The sequence below is a fragment of the Coptis chinensis genome, chromosome 4 (genome assembly GCF_015680905.1).
Source record: "Coptis chinensis isolate HL-2020 chromosome 4, ASM1568090v1, whole genome shotgun sequence".
In the NCBI taxonomy this organism is placed as follows: domain Eukaryota; kingdom Viridiplantae; phylum Streptophyta; class Magnoliopsida; order Ranunculales; family Ranunculaceae; genus Coptis; species Coptis chinensis.
This window is the reverse complement of record NC_141459.1, coordinates 26,478,721-26,506,510: the sequence shown is the minus strand read 5'-3', so window position 1 is coordinate 26,506,510 and position 27,790 is coordinate 26,478,721. Positions and strand designations below refer to the sequence as shown.

The following is a 27,790-nucleotide window of genomic DNA, read 5'->3' as shown; positions in this document are numbered from 1 at the left end:
AGTTCCCACCATATTTTGACCGTTTGTTATGCTCTTATCATAAGTTTAGGTTTCAATTCAAATCTAATACAATCAAATAAGTATAAGAGGTCATTGGCATTTCCATACTGCTGAATTTCAATCTAGCTCTACCAAATCAAAACTCAATACTAATGCATTTCAACTAGTGATAAATCAAATATATGCTCGAAGAAATGCCTTACCGCGGATCAGTTCCAGACAACGATATATAAATCCACCCTACAGGTTTCACCAGCTCCACACATTTTATCTCCTAAAAGAAACAAATTTCAGCTCAAATTAGAAAAAAAAAATGAACTATACTGTTTCAAAAACACAACAGAAATAAACTTGTTTAAATTACCTTCAAATTATGAAACCCATCACCCGCCCGAACCGAGATTTTACTTGGTGTGTTACTCTCATCTAGCTTGAAATCCACATATAGTACAACTAACTAAACAAATAAATAAATATGTGTAAGGAATATGAATGGAAGTAAAGGGTAATTCAAGTAAATTATTATTATCATTAGTTGTAACTTGACTTTTTTCTAGAACTGAATGTTGACTAAATGAGGTTGAGCACCATCTGACCTGATTAATTAACCAAAATATAAATATATAGCAAACCACTTAATAAACACTAATAAATAATAATTCAACAAAGTAACTGCCAGAAGGTGTCGAGGTTATCGTCGCGAAGGAATTGAACGCCGTTACCAGTCTTGCAAGAACTGACACTCCAAGCTGCATTTTTAGCCATTTCACAAAGCTCTTCAGCAACTGTTAGAGTTTGATTTCCATTGCCTATTAATTTTCCTTCTTCCTCTCCGTCTGATTCTGTTGCCATTTCTCTCTTACACACTACTACAAAATTTTCAAAGCTATTATATATATATATACTAGAATTTAACCCGTGGCTATGCCACTATTATGGGTGCCTTTCACACTCAGCATGTCAACACTAAAAATTACATCTAGTCTTCGTGGAGGCGATAAAAAATTACATATATTTCCAAATAATCGTACAAAATTGATCTAACTTGACGATAAAAAATTACATGTTTCCAAATAATTGTACAAAATTGATCTAACTTGAATGACATTTTTACAATACGAATGTATAGTAACGTGATCTAGAAATTACTCGTCTTCAACCTGAATGATTTTTGATTTTGTTTCTCACCATTTACTTTGTATCTAACAAAGTAATATAAAATCTTGGAATTCATTTCCTCTTTCTTCTCATCTCACAAAGCTTTATGGATAACAGCCGATAGAACTAAGTTATCTCAGCCCACCCCGAGAGCAAACTCAGATGAAAGGGGAGTCATTAATTTTGATTATTGGGAGCATACCCAGAAGAGTTCATGGATTATTGGAGGCATCTTAAGTCTCCAAACCCTAAGTAGCAAATCACTTTAACATGGATTATAATTTTCCTTTCTCTATCAAACACCTACCTACACACTTGCACTGCAAATAAAATCAACATATTGAACATTTGCTTACACGAATTGAAAGATAACATGTTGTAAAAAGTGAGTACCATTGTCTATTCATATCATGCTCCTGCAAAATTTTGAGTATCCACAAAATGTCTAAATGTTGAGATAAATATAATTAAGGGGGTGGGATAGAGGCACATTTATTGTAGCCACATTCTAACCACAGTATATCCAAACCGTTATATTCCCTTAAATCTAACGAACATAACTTAAAGTCCAATCTTCAGTTTTCATTGAGAAAGAAGGGAGGGTAATTTTGGAAAGAAAGTTTGACCCGACCCAAAAACACATTTCTCTGAATTCTGTAACACCTTCTTCTTCCCTGAACCACTCCTTTCCCTCTACCTCTCTCTCTCTCTCCAAAATCAGGTACTCCCATGCATAATTTAATCTCTCAAATGAACTTGGTTTAGTTTGTGTGCCTCCCATAGTTCACTAAACCGACTTTTGCTCGATGTTTACATTATTAGAACCTTAAATTTTGCAGTCATATTACAAAGAGTTATTTGGCCAAAATGAGCTTTGTACAGACTACAAGAGAGTTGCTTCGAAAAACAAAGAATTTTTCATTAGATTTCAAGTAAAGTACAATAAAGAGCACTTGTACAGACTAGTAGACTACTACTGAGAGTTGGCTCAAAAAAAAAAAAAAAAACACTTTTTAACAGACTACTTGGAATAGCAACCAGGGTGTGCGAAACTAACATGGCCACATTTGGAAGAGTAAACAATTGCTTTGTTTCATTCAATATACTCCAAATCATAAGCATCTACCCATTCGCCACCACTGTCCTGTCAGTCCGGAAGTATATACTCCAAGCTCACCACTAAAGTTGCTCACCCGTTGGGTGAAATGCTCCCAGTCACTAACATGTTGCCCAACCTTGCTGAGTGGAATATTTACCATGCCAAACTTGATGGTTGCTGGCCCATTGAAGGGGAAGAAAACCAACATCAACTATATCAGTGAAAGTTCCTCCTAAAGCTGGTTTCACATGAACATAAAGCTCAACACTCTCGATGTCGCCATTCTTTACTAAACCATTCCAGTCATCATCTGGTAGGTCTATCCAATATTCTCCATCATTTTCACCTCCATTAAGCATGTTAGAGCCAGTGCAATCAATGGCCTCACCCACCACATCACCTCTTTTGTACAACATACTAAAAACCAACCAAACAAACGTAGAAACAATTGCAACAATTACAAAAAGTACAAACAACCAACTAAACTCATCTCCATTTGCAAACAGTTGCAACAAATCCCATCGATTTAATCAACCCAACAAAATTAAAACCAACTAAGTTTTTGTGCGGATTCATATCGATTTAGGAGAGAAATTAAGGCAGAGAGAGAGAGAGGAAGAGAGAAGTGAGGTGTCTGATTTTGGAGAGAGAGCAGAGTCGGCGTTTTTCCAGTGAAGATGAAGGTGTTTAGAAATGGGATCAATCTAATTTTGGGGAGAATGCGTTTTAGGTTTCGGTCAAACTTCTTTTCCAAAATTACCCTCCCTATTTCTCAGTTAAAACTATAGAATAAGCATATCCGTTAGATTTGAGTGAGTAGAGGACTTGGATAGACTGTGGTTAGAATGTGGCTACAGTGCCTGTGCCTCTATCCCACCCCATAATTAAGTATCCATATCTTTTAACACATAAAACCCAATTTCACAACGCTCAAATGTTCAATTGATGCTAGTATAACTCAATGACACGTAAGGAGGCAAAATGAAGAATATTTGGCACCATCGAACATTCAGTTGTTGTAACCTTGGTTTTCCATATATTAATACATATATACTTCAACTATTTGTTGCAGGCATAGTCTCCATTCCCCAAACAACTGAAAAAATTACGGTCACTAACTACATAGACAATGTCACCTACAAGATATGTAGAAAACAAAATTATATAAAATATTATAGATTCATTTGCCATCATCACTCATGAATGCAGAATGGGGTGTCAATAAGTTTTAGGAAACACAATCTAAGAAAAAAAAATGAATTAAAGATTCTTAACTGGATGGCCTAGATATGGTGTGCCAAGTAACATAGCAGCAATTGATCATGGTGATCAGGTGATGCTTATGATAGGCCTCTTATTACTGCGGTATCCAGACTTCCTTTTGAACCCCACAGAGCCAGACCATAAGTGGTAATTAACCTAACTACCATTACCACCATTTGGGAATAAATCTATGTGTGCAAAGGGAAAAATCTATTGCTTGGTGTTTGTTTAGTCAAATAAGCCAGCCAATGTTGATAATTAGAATTATGAAAAGCCAATGTAATACATAAACATTCCCTAATAAGCGTTGATAACAAAGAATTCTTAGATAAGTTAGTGCGGTATCCAGACTTCCTTTTGAACCCCACAGAGCCAGACCATAAGTGGTAATTAACCTAACTACCATTACCACCACTTGGGAATATAGATCTATGTGTGCAAAGGGAAAAATCAATTGCTTGGTGTTTGCTTAGTCAAATAAGCCAGCCAATATTGATAACTGGAATTATGAAAAGCCAATGTAATACATAAACATTCCCTAATAAGCGTTGATAACAAAGAATTCTTAGATAAGTTAGCGTTGATAACGAAGAATTCTTAGATAAGTTAGTAGTAATTCCAAAACCCTTCGTGTTTAGTTGTATGAGTTTATATAGTAAGTGTTGGGAGTTTTCCAATCGCACTAATACTCTATAGAAAGTTTGCGAAGAAAGAAGAAAGTGATTGTACCTGCGAAGCCCGCTGATCGAGATTGAGAAGAGAGTAATTTGTGAGGAGGTGTTGGGCAGTTTGGAGAAGGCTAATATCCTTAGTACGTTAGAATTTAGATAACTTCAAATAAGTTAGAATTTAAATAAGTTAGAGAAGTTATTTAGATAAGTTTCATAAATTCTAGATAAATTAGTAGTAATTTCTTTGAGTACGTTTTCATAAAGATTGTTTTCTAATTGGAATCAACTTACTTTTTAATAGTGCCGGTCTACTGTCAGATGTACTGATTGTATTAATTATTAGCCATCCAATGTAGGTTTCACACAAGCCACTTAAAAACCAAGCTGTCTTATTATATAGATATAGGGGCAGGTTCCGTTTACAACACTTTTTATACAATACCCCCCCACTGGACCCTTCAAGATGTTTTAAGAGCTAATTTTTTTGTGGATATGACCTCCATAAAAAATTGGGTCCTTTGAACATTTCTAAGTTTGCCAAAAAATGGTTACAAAATTGATATTTCTGGACCGTTGATAAAAATTCATAGGTTGAGAGCAATTTTTTCCATGGTTAGGAGTTTTCAAATTAGTTGAATTTTTGTGGAGATGATCTCCATGGTGTGAAGATCATATCTACAAGGAATCAAGGCTTCATTCATATTTTCAAGGGATATTGTATAAAACGTTGTATAAAAAGTGTTGTAAACGGAACCTACCCTATATATATATATATATATATATATATATATATATATATATATATATATATATATATATATATATATATATATATATATATATATTTTTGCAAAGAATTTAAGACTTGGACTCAAAAGCCCAGGCCCATATTAAGTCAAAAGTCAAGAGCCCAGAAACCTTAAACAATCACCCAGTAAAATAGGATCAGGCTCAATAAGTTTGTTTAAAATGGGACGGCTAAACTTCTCATGTCCGATCTATTTCTACTAGTATATTGCATTGCAGTGGGGGCGTCAGTGTTGTCTATTATTTATTTGCTTGAAAGGATTGCTGATTGCCATTCAAATAACTGAAGACTGAACCACGTCAAGTTCAAATAAGACCCACCATTAAGAATTTAAGATAAGATGCATTTTCTCGGCCCCTAGCAACAGAAAGACGAGGATGCTACAAAAACATAGATAAATAAGCAAGTAAATCACCTCACTAGCTCAATCCTATATTCTATTGAGCAGATTTGACTTGCTCATTAACAAGTTCATCGCAGACATTAATATAAGTAGGTTCACACTAAAACATTGCAAACCTCAATACTATATCCTATTACAATATTAGGTCAGGCTCCAACATTGGGGTCTACTTGTCCAACAATACTTCAAGCAAAAATCGACACACAACAGAATAACATTCTTGATCAATACTTGCTTAACCAATATGTTCTATATAAATATAACATCCATTAATCTTACTAATTCAAACAACAGCTCAACTTAAGCAATTACATGAGTGTGCATGCAACAAAAAAAAGTATGTACCTTCTTATGCAGTCTTCGATTTCTAACTTTCGCGCTTTCTTTTCGAGTATTTGATCTAGCTTGTCCCACTACCAGAGGCTTATATAAGACAAACCTGCAAAAGTAAAAAGAAAGAAACCCAACATTCATTAGCTTCAAATAGATGTAAGAAGTAACAAGAGTAACATTTAAAAAAATTCAAGCTTACTTGCTTGTGTAGCTCAGTGGAAGGGAAATGAATGGATTAGAATGGGATTGGGAAAGGCTTGAGGTTTTCAGGTGCAAAGAGAAGTAGTAAGGGCCAATATTTAGACCCTTACAAGATGATCGAAATTGAACATATATAAAGTTGTTGGTAATTTTCTCAAACAAATATGTATCGAGTAGAATGGTATTGAAAGGGCAGATTATACAGCGAGCCCAATTGCGGTGGTTTCAATCAGTAGGAACCGATTCAAAACTTCTCTCATGATTTAAGTTTTTTTTTAAGAAATTTGCGTTGTTAAAATACCGAAAACCCTCAATTTTTATTTTATCTTTGTTAGTGGTAAAATTTTGTGAGAAGGAGAAGGGCTTGATGAATGTTCGGTGAACTAGCATATTCGGTGAACTCTGTCAGAGTTCGGTGAACTAGCATATTCGGTGAACTCTGTCAGAGTTCGGTGAACTCTTTCAGAGTTTTGAACTCTGTCAGAGTTCGGTGAACTAGCATATTCGGTGAACTCTGTCAGAGTTTTGAACTCTGTTAGAGTTCGGTGAACTCTATCAGAGTTTTGAACTCTGTCAGAGTTCGGTGAACTAGCATATTCGGCGAACTCTATCAGAGTTTTGAACTCTTTCAGAGTTTTGAACTTTGTCAGAGTTCGGTGACAAACACATATTCGGTGAACTCTGTTAGAGTTCGGTGAACTCTATCAGAGTTCGGTGAAGTAGCATATTCGGAGAACTCTGTCAGAGTTCGGTGAAGTAGCATATTCGGTGAACTCTGTCAGAGTTTTGATGTTTAAGTTATTTACACTGTTTATGTACATTGGGATTTTTGACTGTTTAAGTTATTTATATTTTTAATTTTTTTGATTTATAGAAATGGAGACAGAGACATCAATGTTATGTTTATCCAAGTTCAAAATAAATAAATCATTAAATCAAACAATGAAGTTATGAACTTATTGTCTCTCTCCGTTGATATCACTAGATTTTTATTTGAGGCCATATCGACCGAGTACCGCTTTGCTTGATTCAAAATTCAAAATAAATATATAGCTCTATCTTTCTATCTTTTTATATTCTATATTTATATAAAAGATATATATATATATATATATATATATATATATATAATGTTATGTTTGATTCAATTCTTTTGAATTCTAGACACCCATTTTGTACTTTCCCTGTTGATATCACCCATTCTGTTGATATCACCCATTCTTAAAATGAAGTTAAGAATGCATGAAAACCAAAATAAAGCTGAACCTAGCTAGTGGTCATCCATCTAACACAAGTTTCACAAGATTTCGAGTATAACAAAATTTATATTTTCGCAAGTATAGCGGATATATATAGATACGTTCCGTAAGATCCACATCCATCCCCATAATCCCTTTACAGGGTGCTCATAGTCTCCATTAAGTTATAGGGCTTTCATGTTGCACTTTCCCTGGGGAACTTTGTTAGTAGTGTTCCAGTCACACTTCACAAGAAAGGATGTAATGTGGACGGAGGCCGGTTTGTCACAACCCAAGTAACATCTAATTTCTGATTATTAAGAAAAATATAATAAACAATGATATGCAGAGCTTCAATTGACTCTTACTTTTGCTCTCACTTATCTGAAGTTCTGAACTAGTTATGTTACTGGTGGTTGAACTCTATGAAAGTCGTTAATGATTGGAATATGGAAGATGCCAAGATGGTATCTTTTATTATAGAATCCATGTCATCCAATCTGTTCTTTTATTACAAGAAAAATATATAATATAAGTACAAATAATTCTTATAGAATTCATGTTAATAGTACTGACACCTTTCAGGTCAAAACAAGGTAAGTAATAAGTTTTTGCTACGACGATCTCCACGAGACCACGATGTGTAGATCATCCTCACCAAAAGTCATGAGTAACTCTATGCTGTTGAGCTTCATATAAGTGTTCCTTTGATTTATTAGCTTACACATCCTTTGGAACAACATCAATAGCAAAACAGTACATACTCATGTATACTGAATTACTGATAAAATTTACCCAAAAATAATAAAAATAAAAATAATGTATAATGATAAATCAATTTAGTTTTTGAGTTAGAGACTTAAGATCGAGTATCGAAAGTTGTTTCCCTTTAATTAGGGGTGGTCATCGAGTCGAGCAAGCCGAGTATTGGCATGCTCAGATTCGGCTCGTGAGTTTTCGAGTCGAGTTCGAGCCGAGGTCAAACTCAATGTCGAGCTCCACTTTGTGCTCAAACTCGACTCGATTTGAATTATAATTAGCTCGAGCTCGACTCGACTCGACTCGTTTTACAAAACGAGCTCGAGTGAAGCTCGACTGCTCGAGCTCGAGACTCGTAGGTCATGAACTTGCATCTGGAAACAGTGGCATATATACTCAAAATTGTTGAATAAACCCCATTTTTGTATGATTTAAGTACAAAAATTCCAAAAAACGTAATCAAGGTCTGATTCTAAGTCACAGTTAGAACTGGTGCTTACCCCGAAGCAGTTGTCGTTGCCTTAAAGTTATGAACTACAAGTAAAGAGAGAGTCCCCAGGGAACTTGATGAGGATTATATTAAACTTTAGCTGGGTCTTGCGGAGACATACCAAAGATCGCGGGGATGAAAACAAAAGAGGGAAAGAGTCGCCTTACTCGGGTCCGAGCGCCAAGCCTTAGTAAAACAAGATGTGATTTGATCTCAACCTCGATCTCTATAGTTACTCATCACACTACAAAAGACCAATCTCTTGTTACTAATATTAAGTAATCCGGGGACCACATCATTTATGTACGCCTCGGCCAAGAAGGGGTACTACCTCTCACAACATCCCTCAAGCCGGGGTAGGTGGTAGTTTGGCTTAGCCTTACCCCCAACCCGCACAAACTTATATCTAATTTAGGCAGGGGCCGGTAGGTGCAGAAAGTCGTCTTTTCGGGGACATGCTTTGTTGAAGACATCTCTATACCCATTCAGGAGTGAAGGGCCTAGTAGGCTCCTCCTTGGAGAGATAAGTACTTGATTGAGATAGGGCGCAGTCCTTGTAGAATTGGTTGGGTTTTCGGCAGCAGCGTTAAGGTATATTATTAGTTAGTAACAGCAAGTGGCATTCTCCCCTTCTTTCATATAGCCTACTTGGACTAGATAAACCTATGCCTCTCTCGACCTAGGCACGGGCATTTGTCCTTAAGTCCTTCGGGGAGGCCAGTTGTTCGTGTTGGAGAGAGCTCAACCGTCGCCATGCTTCTTAGATCGAGTCAACGCCACCTATTTTATTGTCGCCTATGTTATCTAGGAATCTGAGATTCCGCTTTAACATTTATCACTTTCGCTTCGAGTCGGGGTAGACAAATGTTCCATCCATCTGGATTTTGTACGGCAATGACCAAGTATAGTCCCATTCCGAATTAAGAGGAATGACGATGTTGGCCAGACCCTATTTCTTATCTTGTCTTGGAAGGTCATTTTGCTACGGCAGATGGAAGTTGCCAAGAGTTACGTTCACCATGGCGGAGTGATCCTCTTCCTATTGAACAAAAGTGCCACGTTGGTTTAGAATTCTATTGATCAAGTGATTAGGTAGGCTTTCAAAGAAATAACTGAACTCGCCGCAGGCTTTCAAAGTTGGTTTATTGATGCTTGATGACATACCTTGATTGCTAGCAGCAGTATTCCACAAAGCTTTAAAGGCTTTGAAAAAGTCCCACCCCTTAATAAAAGCTTATGGCCTAAGAAATTCTTTTAAGTTTAGATGTTGTAAAACTTCAACTCACACGCGTACAAACTAAAAGAGGTTACCTGACTTGCTAGTTTTCCGAATCACGCATGTCTTATATTGTCTTTCTCTTATGCCGCGTTGACTATTTTCGTTTTTACAAATGTGCTTCTTTTTTCGATGTTCATTATCTCCATGGTGGCTTTAAAGTTTTACATGAGTCGTTCTCGCAAAGTTTTCCTAGTCGATTTCACATGCTTGAATTAGATTGGGTTTTTTTTGTTAGTGTGTGGAGGGGGGATTTAATAGAGGAGTATAGTTTGCCTAGATACATGCACACCTTAGATATAGATTGGCATGCACACCGCCTTATTTCGTTCTTTGTTTTTTCACATTGGTATTGCAACAATTTGAATTAGTTGAATGTCTTATTTTTAACTCCTATTTATTTTGTAGCAATGCCTCGAACAAAGAATGTGAATGTGAAGAATGCAGCAAAAAGTGTTTTCACGGGTGCTAAGAAGTTGTTAGGTGGGGGGAGTAGTAGTTCGGGTCGCGATGAGGAGCCTGAGAAAAAGAGAGGAAGGAGAACACCCACTTCGGCATCAGTTCGTAGAGGGGATCGGAAAGCGGATGATCCCAGTAATGTTGTAAGTGGTGTAGAGTTAGGAAATCAAAAGAGAAGAAAGGGGACAGTTCTGAGTGATGTAGATGTAGATGTAGATGTAGATTTAGATTTAGATGTAGATGTAGATGTAGATGTAGATGTAGATGACGATGACGTAAATATGGATCGTGGGAAGAGTGTAGTTCTAAGTCATGCTGATAGTGAAGAAGAGGGTGTTGATGATGCAGAAGAGGAGACTGACGAGGAGGAAGAGGACGCGGAGGACGCGGAGGAGGAGGAGGATGACGAGGAAGTCCATGTACTTGTACCTCCAGTGAATATTGTGAGAAAGTCTAACAATGACTTGGAGTTCAAGAGAGGTGTTTATGGAGGTGGCCCTTGTGTGTCACATCTGTTGTATGACTATCATGCAAGGCGTGGGCTCGCGATGTTTGGGAGGGGCGGTAATATTATCATATAGTGTCTATTAGTATTTAAATTTTGTATTACTGAAACTTGTGCATACATTAATACTAAGTTTTTGTTGTTTTAGGCGAGAGCGAGGGGTGTTGAAGTGCCATGGGCACCTAAATAAGTTGGTACAATGGGATATCGAGGAGAGTGTTCGGATTTGTTCTACTTTTCACGTGGAGCTTCAAAGGACCGGCTTATGTGCTCGGTCTTAGGTGTATACAGCATCGGGGATCCCGTGGTTGGTCTCTGCGTTTGTGGAGAGGTGGCATCCGAGAGACCAACACGTTTCATATGCCATGGGCGAGATGACAATCACGCGTTGGACGATGTTTCCCAACTCTTAGGAGTTCGATCGAGGCAAAGCAGCGTGGTATCGGGACACCGATTTGACCTTGAACAGAACAAAAAAGACTCCTCCACAAAAATCTTGGCATACCCATGGATAAGATAGATCGGAGATGAAATCCAATAAGTTCACTTCCAAAGTTAGGATGGATTTCTTAATGAAGCGCTTTCTTTGGGAAGGTAACAGATGAAGATTTACGTGATGAAAATGGGGTTGTTGTGAAGAAGGCGCCAACCCAAAAGAGGTGCGATTTCTTTGTGAGAGCTTATCCGTATTTTTCTTTGGATGTACCGCCTTCACCGACATCGCCTGAACTGCAGTTCCGTTTGTTATCCGAGATCGCTTTGAAATTTGCCGAGATCGAGACTACGGCGTGGGGTGCGACCTTACCGGCTTACTTACTGCGGGTCTTGGGACTGCCACAAGTGCCAAGGTGAAAGGTGTTTCGTGCTATTTCACTCTCCTATAGGTATTAGTTTTTTGTTTTTCTTTTTTTCAATGTCAATTTTATCTATCTATTACAATATTAACTTCGGTGTCTATATTAATGTAGGCATGGATTTATGAGTACTTCCTTAAGTGTTCGGCCATACCCAAATGAGGACTATCATTTGAGCATGTCCCGTGCTAATAGGTACTTTCGCCACTTTCGATCTTTTATGCTAGCACAACAAATTTGTATTGAAGTATACCCGAGCCACCATTGATAATATGACTTGTACCGATATAAGCATTTTTGTATGTAAATAGTTTTATTTATTAATTGATATTATTAGTATGTGATTAATGATTAATTTCCTCGATCATATGCTATTTGACAGGTTGAATGGTATCCCTATGTTGAAGTCCGAGCTACACGGCCGGTGGATGAAATAGCATTTTTCGAGGGATTTATATGCTTTCTTGATAATGTCGAGCAGTACAATGTTGCGAGGGTTGTGCATCAGTTGGGTCATATGCAGTTTGTACCCTCAGATCCCCAAAACCAAAGACCTCGACGAACTACTATCGGACGGGTATGATGTGAAATTTAATATTGCGTCTTCCTATCGCGAGTAATTGGCGAATCACTTGATTCAACTTGAACAACGAGGACCCATTCCGCCTTATCCATGGGAGTGTGTTAGTAGATACATGAGTTGAATGCGAAACAATAGTCATATTCGAATGATAAACCCCGATCATCTTAGTCACTACTCCCTATAGAGTCTTCCATATCATAATCCGGTGAGTTAATATCTTATCTTACAACGTTAATTTTGTTTTGTTTTGTTTTGGTATTTTATAAATGTAAATGTATATACTAATGTAGTTTTTGTTTTAATTTTGACAAACCACGTCGTCGATGAAATTTCTCGCTTGCTCAATCAAGGCCTGCAATTGGGTGGGATGCGATTCCAGACCGATGCACAGAACGAGTTCATGGAGGCATACAATTTGACCCGTGCAAAGTTCATTGGCGGACAATATCGTGAAGGAGCATAGGATTTAGGTATGTTGAGTTTGGTTAGTTTAGGGTTTAGTGGTTAGTTTGGTTAGTTTACCTCTTTTTATCTTGTGTTGGGACGAGTGTTGGAAATGGAAATGGTTTGTTTGTGTTAGTTGAGATGATGCGGGGAGTGTTTATTGGCATTTGAGATGATGCTGGTTTTGCTTTACTTTTTAGTTTGTGTTAGTTGAGATGATGCGGGGAGTGTTTATTGGCATTTGAGATTATGCGGGTTTTGCTTTACTTTTCAGTTTGTGTTAGTTGAGATGATCGCGGGGGAGTGTTTATTGGCATTTGAGATGATGCGGGGTTTTCCTTTACTTTTCAGTTTGTGTTAGTTGAGATGATGCGGGAGTGTTTATTGGCATTTGTCTTTCTTTGTTCTTTTGAGAGTTGATCATGACTTAAGTTCAAGAGTTTTCCAATCAATGAGGTTTCTAGATTTGGTGTTGGATTTGACATATGTGGTAGTATTTATAATTGATTCATGTGTTTTTATTGGGGGTAATTAGGCAAATGGTGGTGGCGGAAGATGGTGAACATGAGGAAGCAAGTGGAGAGGTTAGTTTTTCTCGTCGGACCTTAATAAAGCAGTTTGATTTAACTTTGCTTGACCGATCTGTTTATTCAATTTTTTTTTTTGTTTTGCGGAAGGAGATAAAGAACAAAGAGTTAGATATACAACTAAAGTCGAAAAGTTAGATTGGAAATCTCTTTGTAGTCAAAAAATGTTATGTTAGGACTCTTTTGTAAGTGCAAGTTGTTGATATGTAGCAACTTAGCTTTATGTTCGATAATTGCATAATGTATTTCACATGGTGTCACATTGTTGAAATATGAAATGATAGTGATCTTGCTTTGGACTTGTCATTCTTTCAATGTTCACCTAAGATCCTAGGGTTTCATGTATTTCATGTCACATTGCCTTTGGTTATGTTTTACGCTATTAGCGTGCATTGATTTTAATAGGACGCCTCACGATTGGAGTAAAATAGTTATACTACTTACCAGGGCTGCGCGTATGTGCTTTGCTTAGATCTCAGTTTATATCCATTCAATGGCTCTTCTTGTGCTCTCCGACAATTTGCGCATTTTAATTTGTCACATCGAAGTATCTCTATTAATAATATAATGCAGAACATTGTCCCAATGTTATCTCTAATGTCCCAATGTTATCTCTATTAGTATCTCTAATGCAGAACACAAAAATCCCAATGTTATCAACAAAAATCCCAATGTTATTTACCAAAACACAAAAATCTAATGCAGTACGCAATGTTTTTGCCAAAACGCAAAAGATCTGTTTTTTTGCCTCTTGAACGGTGTGGTCACACCGTTTGGGACTAAGTCCAAACGGTGTGGCCATATCGTTTGGATTTGAACTTGCAAAAAAAATGGCGTGTCTGTTTGGACTTTGTCCCAAACGGCATGGCGTGTCTGTTTGGACTTAGTCCCAAACGGCATGGCCACACCGTTTGGACTTAGTTCCAAACGGCATGGCCACACCGTTTGAGACTAAGGCCAAACGGTGTGGCCATGCCGTTGACTTTGAACTGAAAAAAAAATATGGCGCGGTCTGTTTGGACTTTGTCCCAAACGGCATGGCCACACCGTTGGACTTAGTCCCAAACGGCATGGCCACACCGTTTGGCCTTAGTACCAAATGGTGTGGCCATGCCGTTTGGGACTAAGTGCAAACGGTGTGCCCATGCCGTTTGGGACAAAGTCCAAACAGACACACCATATTTTTTGCAAGTTCAAAGTCCAAACGGCATGGCCACACCGTTTGGCCTTAGTTCCAAACGGCATGGCCACACCGTTTGAGACTAAGGCCAAACGGTGTAGCCATGCCGTTTGGACTTTGAACTTGGAAAAAAAAATGGCGTTAATCTGTTTGGACTTTGTCCCAACGCGCGTGGTCACACCGTTTGGACTTAGTCCCAAACGGCATGGCCACACTGTTTGGCCAAACGGTGTGGCCATGCCGTTTGGGACTAAGTCTAAGTCCAAACGGTGTGGCTATGCCGTTTGGGGACAAAGTCCAAACAGACACAAAGTCCAAACGGACATATTTTTTGCAAGTTCAAAGTCCAAACGGCATGGCCACACCGTTTGGCCTTAGTTCCAAACGGCATGGCCACACCGTTTGAGACTAAGGCCAAACGGTGTGGCCATGCCGTTTGGACTTTGAACTTGCAAAAAAATGGCGTGTCTGTTTGGACTTTGTCCCAAACGGCATGGCCACACTGTTTGGACTTAGTCCCAAACAGACACGCCATTTTTTTTATCCAAGTTCAAATCCAAACGATATGGCCGTACTAAGTCCATATCGTTGATGTTGATGTTTTGGCAATTTATCAGTTTGGTTTGTTTGTGTTGATGTTGATTGATGATCATATGAGTTGAGGTAAATTTGTTGTTGACAAACGTTGGCATTATACTGGTGGTATAGTATCTGCATCAATACATCATATCAACTTACGGAACAAAATTGCAAGTGGGCACGCTTGTGTAACAACAGTAACATTTATAATAAGCACATCAAAATGCTTTATGCAATCCCAAATATTATTGTTCTGTATTACAACATTTAAGCACATCAGAATGAATTAGCAACAAGTATAGCCTCCCTGCACCTAGCTTTGGCTTGTTCAAGCCTTTCACTCCAAGTTTCAGCTCTCTTCAACTTCTCCACCTTCTTTCAACACTTCTACTTCTTCTCTCACTCTTTCCACGACAATTTCTCCCGTTGTAGCTAATAACTCAATTTTGACGCACTTTCTTCGAATGGTGCATAGTCAAGGTGGCAGTGATACTGTGGCATCTTGTGGAACTGTAGCAGTTAGAAACATAACCGCAGAGAATGATGAAAAGATTGAAGATCGACTGATGCAAAGTCGAGGGGCTGGAAACGAACAGATGAGTAGGCAGTATTTTTACCTAAAGCAAAGCTTTGCCTCCAGATTCTCCATTTGTCCTTGAGCCATACTTCTCTTTTCTACAACATCAATGAGATTATAACTTCGGTCTAATTAAACTCCCCAAATGTAACCTAAACCAAAGAATATTGAACTTTGAAAATAAAAAGGAGAAAGAAGTTATCAAAAAAGCACCGGTCTATCATTATGATGTTTCCTATCTAGAGCCTAGCTAGCGACAACATTAGATACTATCCAATGGACATAATGATGCAATAGAACACAACCCTCGACCGCAGTTCAACTTAACAACACTTGATAAAACTCTAACAAGGCTGCCATATCTAAACCACTCTTAACAAGTCCAAACATCAATGAAGTCCATGACGCGCAGATAAAATATCATTAGAACTAGTGAACATTTAGAATCAAAGAGTTTTGAATAAAGCTATACTTACAATCGACAGATTACGTATTATTTTTCTCCGGACAATTTCTCGAGTCATGGTTAGCAATCTGTCCACATCCGTGACACTTTCTTCCCCTGAATTGTTTAGGGCTATCTCTTTGGGGATTTCCATCTATCCGCTTTCTTCTTCCCCCTCCCTTTTGTTTGAGAAATGTTGGGATTCAAAATCAATAGCTGAAATAAAGACTGAATTAAAATAAATATTTATATCAAATTAAACACCGAATTAAACACTAAATTTATATCAAATTAAACATTCAAATAAAAAAAAACGTGATGTATTAACCGAAGGTATCGGCGGCTCTGAATTGGAGGCTCGCAACTTCGCGTCTCCTTTTTGTAGGAAGTCTCATTAAACTTTGAAATTTCAATAGCCATTTCACCAATCTTTTCAATAAAATATGAATAACCCTCAAAAGTATGCGACGCATCGTAAGCCACTTGAGAAGCAACCTTGATAAAATGAGCCACTTTCAAAGGTTCATTTGAGACATTCCCGACCACAAATCCAGTATCAAACTCCGCTCTATAAGTGTTAGACTTTTGCATCCACCGCGTCAATCTAAAATGGTTTGGAATCTCTTCAATCTCGTAGCGCATAAAAACCTTTAAGATATGACCACAAAGCAAACCCATAAACTGAAAGTACTTGCATTCGCAGTCTCCCTCTAAGGTTCCTCTATCGAAACTCACTCTCCAAACAGAATTCTTCAGCGGGTCTCTCCATTTCACCATGTAGCTTCCGGTTCCATACCTATCAATCTGTTCCCCATCAATTTTGTACTCCATCTTTGCCTTTTCTAGTTGCTCTTTAAATTTATTGAATATTGAGATCGTATAGACCTTCGGCATGCATAAGGATGAAAGCATCGTTAGGCACAATCCGTGAACTATGCTTTCGGTCGTAATAATCGAATCTCTTTTCTTTCCTAGCAAGCAAAGCCAAAGACTTCTCATTACCATGTACAAATTGCATAAACGTAGTCGTCGAATTGACAAACTGGTCATAATGAGCATTCATCGATTCACTTCGACCAGTCGTGTGCATACCAGCAAAAAAGGTGCCACTGAGATAACAAGGAACCCATTTCTCCCGCATTGAATATATCTCTGTCAACCAAGGATTTTTAGACAACTCATACTTCTCAATGATTGTGCACCATCTTCTCTTAAAATCAACAATCCTATAAGAAAAAGAAATAGTGTTCTTCAACTCAGTTACTAATGTCTCAAATTTGGTAAATGACATCTTCTCTTGGAATTTCTGCATAATATGCCAAAGACAGTAACGATGACGAGTATTAGGAAACACTTTGGCAATGGTCAGGCCGCCATCGCCTATCCCGGTCGATGATGATTGCTGTTGGCGATCCACCACCCATGGTGGCTGCAAGCCAGCCTTAAATAGCCATATGAATGTATCTTCGTCTCATCAAGCAACAATGCGAACCAAACTGAATCGACCGATAATGATGGTTGATTCCAAAAAAGGCAAAAGGCATGGAATATGCATTGGTACGATATGTGGTATCAAAAGACACAACATCCCCGAAATATTCATATTGGCATCGAGACCTCCCATGAACCCAGAAAAAGTTCACCGCAGTCCCATTTTCATCTAAATCAATAGCGTAGTAGAACCGGGGATCCTCGGCACTCTTCTCGATAAAATATTGCAAAGACGGCAGTTGCATCACCTTCTTTAGGCATCTTTCTGGTCAAACCATAATAATGGTTCCAACAATCTTTCTGTGTAAACCCAACTTCCTCTCCATGGAAAACAGATGCCACTTTCCTAACAGATAAACTGTTATCACTAAATATCTCGGTCAAGCACTTCCCGCTTGGGCATATGTTTGTTAGTTTTCATGCAAATTCTCTTCGATGGGGTCACCGCCGTGACTATGGTCATTATGAGCAACGCTGACCTCATATATCTCTTCATGCATTCTTTTCTTATCATACTAATTCTAGCTTGGCAACCACACCGATAGTTGATGTATTTCTTGATCGGACTTCATCTCTTTGTTAACCCCTTCACGTGAGCAAACCAAGAACAACCACTAACCAAATCTACCTGATTTTGTTGCTTGGAAGTCGTCCGAACACGAAGTCTCAAATCCCTCTTGTTGACCATACTCTTTGTAATAAGTCTTTGCCTCAATCGACACTTGTAAAAGGCATTCCTATATAAGGAGCGACTAATGTTTGCGTGCCTTGAATGTGGGCTTTAGTAGACGAAGACCCAACTACGCCTTCTTCGATATTGATTGATGTCTCGCCTCCATTTCTATAAATCGAAAAATTAAAAATATAAATAACTTAAACAGTCAAAAATCCCAATGTACATAAACATTGTAAATAACTTAAACATCAAAACTCTGACAGAGTTCACCGAACTATGACAGAGTTCAAAACTCTGGCAGAGTTAACCAAATATGCTACTTCACCGAACTCTGTCAGAGTTCAAAACTCTGACAGAGTTCACCGAATATGCTAGTTCACCGAACTCTGTCAGTTCACCGAACTCTGACAGAGTTCAAAACTCTGACAAAGTTCACCGAATATGCTAGTTCACCGAACTCTGACAGAATTCAAAACTCTGATAGAGTTCACTGAACTCTAACAGAGTTCAAAACTCTGACAGAGTTCACCGAATATGCTACTTCACCGAACTCTGACAGAGTTCAAAACTCTGAAGAGTTCAAAACTCGATAGAGTTCACCAAACTCGGCGAGTTCAAAACTCCTCGACGAAATCGATGAAGAATACGACAGAGTTCAAAACTCGGCGAGTTCACCGAATATGCTACTCGCCGGTGAACTCGACCAGTTCACACGAATATGCTACTTCATCAACTCGACGAGAGTTCAAAACTCGACGAATATCGGCATGAAGAATACGACAGCGAGTTCACCGAACTCGAAGAGTTCAAAACTCGACGAGAATAGGACAACTCCTCAAGTTCACGAATATGCTTATTTCAACGAACTCTAACAGAGTTCAAAACTCGATAGAGTTCAAAACTCGAATATGCTTTGACGACTTCGGCATGAAGAATAATGAGTTCAAAACTCGGCATGAAGAATCACGCAACTCCGAAGAATAATCACGACATGAAGTTCAAAACTTCAAAACTTCAGCGAGTTCACCGAATATGCTCAAAATGCCGAATATACTTACTTCACGAACTCACGGCATGAGTTCAAAACTCAACATAATACGGCATGAAGAAGAATATTCAAAACTCGAAAGAGTTCAAAACTCGAGAGTTCAAAACTTCAAAACTCGAGTTCACCGAACTCGACGAGTTCACCGAATATGTTCAACGAATTCGACAGTTCAAAACTCCGACGAGTTCACGGCATGAAGAATACGACATAGTTCAAAACTCGACGAAGTTCAAACGAATATGTTCAAAACTCGACAGAGTTCAAAACTCTCACGAATACAACATGAAGAATAATGACGAGTTCAAAACTATCTTTTCAGTTCAACTCGAATTCAAAACTCGAAAGAGTTCAAAAACTCGATAGAGTTCAAAACTCAACTGGCATGAAGAATACGATGACACCGAAATCTAAAAGAGTTCAAAACTCGAAAGAGTTCAAAACTCGGACGAATCACGGCATGAAGAATATCAAAACTTCAAAACTCGGCGAGAGTTCACCGAATATGCTACTTCAACGAACTCCGATAGAGTTCAAAACTCGACGAATATGGCATGAAGAATACTGACGAGTTCACCGAACTCGAAAGAGTTCAAAACTTTGACGAATCACGATAGAGTTCAAAACTCGACAAGAATTCACGAATATGCTAGTTCAACGAACTCGATAGAGTTCAAAACTCCTGACGAGAACGGCATGAAGAATAATGGCGAGTTCAAAACTTTGACGAATCACAACATGAAGAATACGACAGAGTTCACCGAACTCGAAAGAGTTCAAAACTCGATAGAGTTTACCGAACTCCGACGAGTTCAAAACTCCCCGACGTAATACAACATGAAGAATACGGCGAGTTCACGAACTCGAAAAGAGTTCAAAACTCGATAGTTCAAACTCCCCAGCAGTTCAAAACTCGGCGAATGATGAAGAATACGACAGAGTTCACCGAACTCGAAGAGTTCAAAATGAATGAAGAATCGACAGTTCACCGAACTCGAAAGAGTTCAAAACTCTGACAGAGTTCACCGAAATTGTCGCCGTCTTTAAACGAGGGTATCAATCATAACTATAATCATAACAACCTAAATTAAATCAAAATTCAAGTTTTTATGGTATAATGACAATCCAAGTGTCAATTAAAACGTTCCAATAGGCAAGCACCATAACCAAAAGTGCACTATAGTTGAATTGCCAAATGATACCTGTCAGAGAAGAAGCCAAATGAAGAAACCGAATTGCCAAATGATGAGAAGAAGAAGCCTAGAGAGCCGTAGAGAGAGAGAACCCAATTTCGGTTTATTTTGTTATTTTCATTTTTTTATTTATTTTGAAATACACTGAAATTTTGAAATATCGGTTTTATCAGTAATTGAGATCTTCAGATCTTGAGGGCGAGATCCGACGGCTCAAATGAAGAGTGAGATAAGAGTGTCACTATAAGAGTGGCACTCTAGACAAATATATATATATATATATATATATATATATATATATATATATATATATAAATATATGTGTGTGTGTGTGTGTATATATATATATATATGTGTGTGTGTGATGTATATATATATATATGTGTGTGTGTGTGTGTGTGTGTGGAAAAAAAGCAAAAAGAAAAGAAAAGTTTCGTTACTCGAGATTATGTTCAAGTGATATTTAAATGTGGTTATGATATAAAGTGAAATCACATAAAAGTATTTCATACTGTTGCAATTTGCTCTTTCCCAACCCAAATTCGCTCTTTCACCATGATTGCCTAGGAAAGAAACTATGCATAAAGTTAAATGGTATCATAATTGAAATGATGGCTTAATAAGGGGAGTTCTAAGAACAAAAGCAGGTGAAATATTATACCGGCCTGGAATATTGGTTTAGGGGAGCTCTTAGAACAACAATGGCACCAACTTCTGTGAAACTCGAGAAGCTCATGAATATCCTCCTGAACAAAAAGTGTGATTTCAATTTCAGAAGATGAGTGATTGTCAGCAAAACCACACCACTACAGTCCTTATTGTAAGCTATTGACTCCAATCCTGTAACTTGGAAGTAAAAAATAAAATTCAAGCTTCAAAGCAGTGAAGGGAGATATGCTAGCATAAAACAGCTTGTTGACTAACACTGCCTAAAAAAAAAATGGTGTTAACTAATAACATGAAGTAAAACAGTTTGCCAAATCTATGTTTAAGGGTGCATGCATCAAGTAGCCCCTTAACAGTAAAACTTCCCAACATTTTCAAATCAGAACAATCACTTAAGAATCGCAATATGCAAGCAGTACAATGTATCAACATTAAGAAAAACAATATGAAGCATACACATTCCATTTTTCATATACCATCATTGACATAAATAAATAAAATTTCCAGAGATGGCATAACATATATGAAGCATGGATAAAATTCCCTTTCCAACTCCTAAAATTTGCTTCCAGAGTTGGATAGTAGTATCATAACACTCATTTAGTAAAAACAGAAAAAAATGTACAACATAACACTCATTTAGTAAACAAAAGAAGTTAAATCCACCCACACAGAAATTCCCCTTCAACCTTTTTGAGTATCATAAGATAATAAACTGTGAGCTACAACATGAATATGAATAAATATGTAAGCAACATTTTCAATAAGAGTCAGACTCTAAAGAGTCAGTGATGACACCAAATGCCCAAGTTAAATTTTGAGTATATATATTCTTATGAAGTAAGTGTTTTCCATATTAAATATCATCAAACTTTGTTGTTTTCAGGTGGATTCTACTATCCTAATCAAAGAGACACGAACTGATGTATACGAAGGCGGAAGCAACTTCGAATCAATAACACCAATGAATAAAATTGATAAACACCCAAAAACTAGGGTTTCAAAGGGAAAACAAATTTCCTTAATTCAATCTCTTGATTAAAAAATCCAAAAACAACCAGCCTAACAATAAAGGCCTAGATGCCTTTATATAATAAACCTTGTTCCTAATTCTATTTAGAGTCCTAATAGGAAACTACTATTAACATAATAAATAAAAATAGAAACTAACTAAATAGAACTAATTAAATTAACCAAGCACTAAGTATTCCATGCCCATGCATCAATCTCCCCCGCTTGAAAGAATTCGTCCTCGAATTTGATGTCATATAAGTCCGGACATGCGCAAAAACTCCACACAATCATATAGGCCCCCCTCCTTACGTTGCAGAAAATTCGACCTTGAAATTTGGCTTTGTATCGACTCACAAAGAGAACTTTTGCAAAATCTTGCTGATGATAGCGATTAGAAACCAGTAGTTGTTGGGTATAGGTAACATCATCTAGAAATTGTCGTGTTTTAACATGATCTGGTGGCCAAAGTTGATTAGCAACGCTAGGGCCAGGGTCATGGGGTGAATATGTGTCGCTCCAGGATTTGACATGTTTGTTGGGCCTGCAAATAGTAAGCCCATGGAGGAACTTCAAGCCGAAAGCACGACTAAGAGAATGAACTCTGCCTCTTTGTTGAACAAGTCTCTCTGTGAGGATAAAGAACAAAAGCCCGCTTGTTTGGCGGGAATATCCGCGAACAACATGTTTGTGCTGATGTTGCTGCTGGACTAGGGGTCATCGAGCAGGCAAATTACCATTTGAATCAACTAGAGAAAGAGGAGCAATACCTCCTTGATGATGTCGATTAAGAGCATGGAGAACTTGTGAGGATAGTGTAGGAACTGTTCCATCTCGACCAAGTCGTAAAGACGGATAAGCATCAACCACCCATTGGTGAAGACATCGCTGCCTAGTGGTGGTTTCATCGTTCCATTGATTTGGAAGGGGGAGGGCAACACGACCAGTTGAGGCTGATAATAGGGAACTGCGATGAGAAGGAGCATGAGGATGGCGGGGATTCAACAGGGTGTCTCGTACAACGACTTTGGAACCGGAATTTCGTAAACTGTGGTGGAATTGGGGTTACTTTTCCTCCTTTGTTAACACCACAGGAGCTTCAACGGTTTGATTGGGTCAATAATTACGTACCAGTTTTGACTACAACTCTTTGATCTCGTGCATATCCATCCTATTTTGACGTATCTGTTATTCTACTTGATTCAATCTTGTTGATATTGCTGGGGGTCGTGGGCGACCTCTTTGCTGAATTTCCATAACAAAATCACCCAGGAAACAACTGAACTCTGATACCAATTTGATGTATACGAAGGCAGAAGCAAACTTCGAATCAATAACACCAATGAATAAAATTGATAAACATTCAAAAACTAGGGTTTCAAAGGAAAAACAAATTTCCTTAATTCAATCTCTTAATTAAACAATCCAAAAACAACCAACCTAACAATGAAGGCCTAGATGCCTTTATATAATAAACCTTATTCCTAATTCTATTTAGAGTCCTAATAGGAAACTACTACTAACATAATAAATAAAAATAGAAACTAACTAAATAGAACTAATTAAATAAACCAAGTACTAAGTATTCCATGCCCATGCATCACAAACATTGCTTATGAAGCAAATAGCAATCAAAATTTTCTAATTGATCTCAATTGACACTAAAAAAAACCACCTGAAATGAAATTTGCAATACCTAGGAGCTAAAATTTACAAATTTAACCAAATTGGGGAAGAATATACGAAAATTTTACCAAGTAGTAGAAAAAAAACACATGAAAGATGGGTGATGATTACGATGTAGAAAGACCATATATACATACCTTATTAATGGAATTAACTGAAAACCTCCAGTGACTAAAGCAAAGCTAACTCCAGTGGCAAAGTAAGTAGGTATATATGGTTTGATGGCAATTGAATGCCTCAGATACGAAATCAGTAGCTAGCCTTCCATTACAAAACCTTCCCGTTGCCTTCCAGCTGAAGAGTCTAACCTAAATTAAAATCAAAATAAAAAATTGCAACCTATTTAAACAAAAATGGAGAAAAAAGGGGAAAAATATGGAATCAAGTAGATACTTCAAGTGCTTGACGATGGGTGTAAAACCCCAGCGAGAAGATGAGAAAATGGGTATAAAACCCAGACGGAATGAAAGTAGTTGTATACTATCAATCTCAATACACAACACTTATGAATCTCAAACATTTTTTCTATATATACTCTAAAATCCAAATAAAAAGACACTAACAATAGAATGCTACAACTCCATTATTAAAATTTAACAACCCCCCAGGTAATGAGTGGGTTAGTATCAAACCTGAATAGAAAAAGAAAAAGATAATCGAATTAGTATAGTCGCACTTAGCAATACTGTGGCAGGTCTAAGTGTTGCGACTTTTGTAGCGATTTTGATATCTCGATTGAGAAAGAAGAATCCAGATTTTTGCAAGTTTAGAGATGTTGAGTTGCAACATCTGAGTATAAGAACTCGAAGTAAAATTAAGACATTTTCAGAGGATTCTCTAGGTCCTTTTGACACTCAGACGATTGATACACCACCTTACAAGATGGTGGTGGAGACTTACGAAGTTGAGGAGCTGAAAAAAGCCACTAAAGGTTTTAGTTAAAGTAATCTCATAAAAGGGTCAGGTTTCCATAGTAGGCTCAATGGTAAGAACTTAGCTATAAATGTATTGAAACAGATATGTGGTATGGCTATGAAGAGCCAATGCATTGCCTCTTGCTATTGTTTCTTGACATGGAACCAAAGACTAAGGATTTGTCTTGATGTCATTGCAATACATGCACCACACTATGAACCCCAAGCTATGTCCATAGGAATGTAAAAGCCATGAACAAATTCTTAGATGAAGAATTAAACGCGGAGATTGGGAATTTTGGCATGGCAAGATGCACTGAAGAAGACTCCGAGGACATGAAAGCTCTTTCAAGTACTTGCTCTGTCTCTCAAAACAGAGGATACTTAGCACCTGAGCAGTTGCAACATAATATGATCTCTTCAAGTACCGAAATTTTTGCGTATGGGGTAGGCATACTTGAGGTGTTATCTGGACAAACACCAATAGTAAGGTATGAAATGAAGAGGGAAGGAACTATTTGACTCTAAAAAAACATCAAGTCCATGTTATTGAAAAAAAATCAAGTCCATGTTACTCTCAAAACTGCTAGTCATGTAGGGGAGGGGCTCTGGGTAAAATATTCAAATTGCCTTGTTTGACATAGAAATGTTAGATTGGCCTGATTTTTTGTCGTGGGTATGAAATTATGACTATGTAAACTAAAGAGCGTCTCCACAAAATATCGTCCTAAAACAACTATTTCCCTGCCAAAATTAGTTAACAAATTGAGCTATTAGGGACTGTAAATTTTGAGTAGATGGAACCAGGGGGAATTTCTAATCCTTAGAAGGACAATGGGAATGCAAGAGCAATGTAAGAAATTTTGTGTGGCAGTAGTCAAAGGGCCGGGTGAAGTTATTATCTAACATTAGTTGCTCATACAACACTTTGAATGCTGAAAATCAAGAGTAATCAGTAGAAACTCATGTGAATGTTGGTTGTCTAGATTACTGCTCTTACGCTAGCGGTGAAATAGTCCTAGAAGATGCCTATTCATAGACAAATTAAGTAAAAAAAAACGAAACAATACATTTTAGTATGTATGCACATGCATCGCACGTTGTGTGAAAATAGTATTCTTGTGAGTGACACAAATAGTTAGATTAGTGGGGTCCTTTTTAGGAGGAAAAAACAGGAGGGGAAAAATGAGGTGAGGACATAATTTGGCACGGCTTATCCGGCTAGCTCCCCACGCCTCTTTACAAATACTATAGATAATGTGCACCTGTAGTAACAGGTAGCATAAAGAATAAAAAGAAATGGAATAAAGGGTTGACCTGCAAAAATACTCTGTCTCTGTTTCTTCTCTTATATCAGTTGGACAACATGCATCAACAACCATGTGTACCCATGAGTCATCTCTCCGGACCGGTATAATGTTCCGCGCATGGGGTAAGAAATCTAGATATCCCCTCACAAGCTTGCAAGGAATTGGAGGAACCATCCTATTACATAAATACTGCAAATTATGAAAAGTGGTCAGCATATATAGCTTAAATTGAGCATAAACAACATCCCATGGAACTTAAATAACAGAACTAAATGGGTTCATAGTTAAATAAATGCTCAGCAGAAGAATTACTTTCATAAGCACTGCTCTGTGCCTACATACACCCCACCGCAAAGTCCCAATAGGTACAATATTAGAATTCCGCGCTTGTTTGATAATACACAAAGATTTCTCACACAAATCGATAAAGTTGAAACTCTCAACCATGCTCAAATTCTGCTCAGAGGATGACCCATTAACACCATTTCCAGTTTGGCAAGTACATACAAAAGGCTTATGATAATTTGAACCAGACCAAACTTTTCGTGTCTTCACAGTAAGATTACTTGTATCACTGCCACCAAACCAATTTAAAACAAATAGGGTAAGCAAAGAGGCCCTCTGCAAGTCATCATCAGCCCAACTCTTCCCCGTGTTTGTCTAGAAGACTTAGCTGGTTCAAACAGGAAACCAATGCTTTAGCAGAAGATGCAACCACATCTAACTCATCATCCATTTCCCAGAAAAAAAAATAATCAAATTACCTATGTCCATATGGCGCAAGCTCCTTAGCATATTTAATGGCCACTATAAAATGGCTACAGCTGTTATACTGCAGACAATCAGAACATTTTCTCTCTTATTTTAATGCTTACAAATACTTTAAAATGGAATACAATACTAACCTGTCTACAATGATAGAACATATGGAAAGCATATAAGATTAAAGAACTACCATGACAGAACATCCCCACTCTTTGCATACAAATTAAATCAAACAAAGGGTTATTGATTATTAGATCAGATTCCAAACAATATTGTATAATCTTATCAACACCATCGCAACATATTCAATTTTAGTTATTATTCAATCAAATTCGTGCCACTAACATGCCTTAAGAATAGTATGGAAAGTAGCAATATTAAGACATACCTCTGTCTGCTAAAACTCTCAAAAACAAACCAACACTTGACAATACAATTTCTTTGCGAGAAACACAAACAGTACGTATACCATTCGAAGAATAAGCATAAAAAATGAATGAAAGATTGACTACATACCTTCATATTTACTGTTACACAAACAAGCCTCCATAAGCTGAGCACACAAACGACAATCTCCATTCAACCCAGAAATAAATTAAAAAAAAAAAAAAAAAATCCTTGAAGACTCCTAGCGTCTCTAACTGACCTATGTACCAAAACAAACTTTCAATAGCCAAATATAAAAAACCGAAAGCCTACAAAACAATGAAAAACAAAAGGATCTTAAGCAATCTAAAGCTCAACATATCAAAAAAAAAAACAACAAAATGAAAGAAGCATCGAGACATCAGGACATCAGGTACTTTGATTTGAAAGAAGGGATTTATATATAATAAAATTGATTTTTTTTTTGTTTGTTCTTGACGAAGAATTGGGATTGTTTTGAAGAATTGGAATTTTTTTCCAGCGAAAATTTGAAAAGCAATGAGAGAGAAAAGGGAGACATAGAGAAACACAATTCGAAAAGAAGAAGATTAAGAAGAAACGATGCAAAATAGGGGGTTCGAATGAGGTGGCTAATTAAAATCGGTATTAATGGCTAATTAAAGTTGGTATTTATGGTGGCGTACAATTCAAATGATGTGTGGATTTTGTATTTTTATTTACCAACACATGAAATG

General features: G+C 37.5%; 1 protein-coding gene across 13 annotated transcripts; it reads right to left on the bottom strand.

The window, feature by feature from the left end:
* Positions 1-420: 420 nt before the first annotated feature.
* Positions 421-27,697, bottom strand: LOC147502936 (uncharacterized). Of its 13 annotated transcripts, XR_015221857.1 has the most exons (7): positions 26,217-26,662; positions 25,912-26,093; positions 23,818-23,988; positions 20,979-21,063; positions 20,830-20,892; positions 5,748-5,841; positions 421-457 (listed from the first exon to the last, which is right to left on the bottom strand). XR_015221857.1 is itself a non-coding variant. In XM_086607752.1 (6 exons), the coding sequence occupies exons 1-5, from the start codon at positions 26,349-26,351 to the stop codon at positions 5,827-5,829; spliced, it is 468 nt and encodes a 155-aa protein (XP_086463878.1). In that variant the 5' UTR covers positions 26,352-26,662; the 3' UTR covers positions 434-457; positions 5,748-5,826. The 13 variants fall into 13 exon arrangements, 2 of the variants coding, with proteins under 2 accessions (XP_086463878.1, XP_086463877.1); XR_015221855.1 differs by having other exon boundaries at positions 20,830-21,063; XM_086607752.1 differs by lacking the exon at positions 23,818-23,988 and having other exon boundaries at positions 434-457; positions 20,830-20,880.
* Positions 27,698-27,790: the final 93 nt, after the last annotated feature.

What these genes read in the sequence shown, in the direction of transcription:
- LOC147502936 (XM_086607751.1), bottom strand. Translation starts at nt 26,351, where the DNA reads ATGGTTGAGAGTTTCAACTTTATCGATTTGTGTGAGAAATCTTTGTGT. An exon ending in TAAACCAATATTCCAGGCCG is followed by an intron (nt 15,566 to 20,978) that starts GTATAATATTTC and finishes TTGATGTTGTAG; the next exon opens with AAAAGAGAAGTATGGCTCAA. An exon ending in GAGGCAAAGCTTTGCTTTAG is followed by an intron (nt 15,401 to 15,507) that starts GTAAAAATACTG and finishes TAACTGCTACAG; the next exon opens with TTCCACAAGATGCCACAGTA.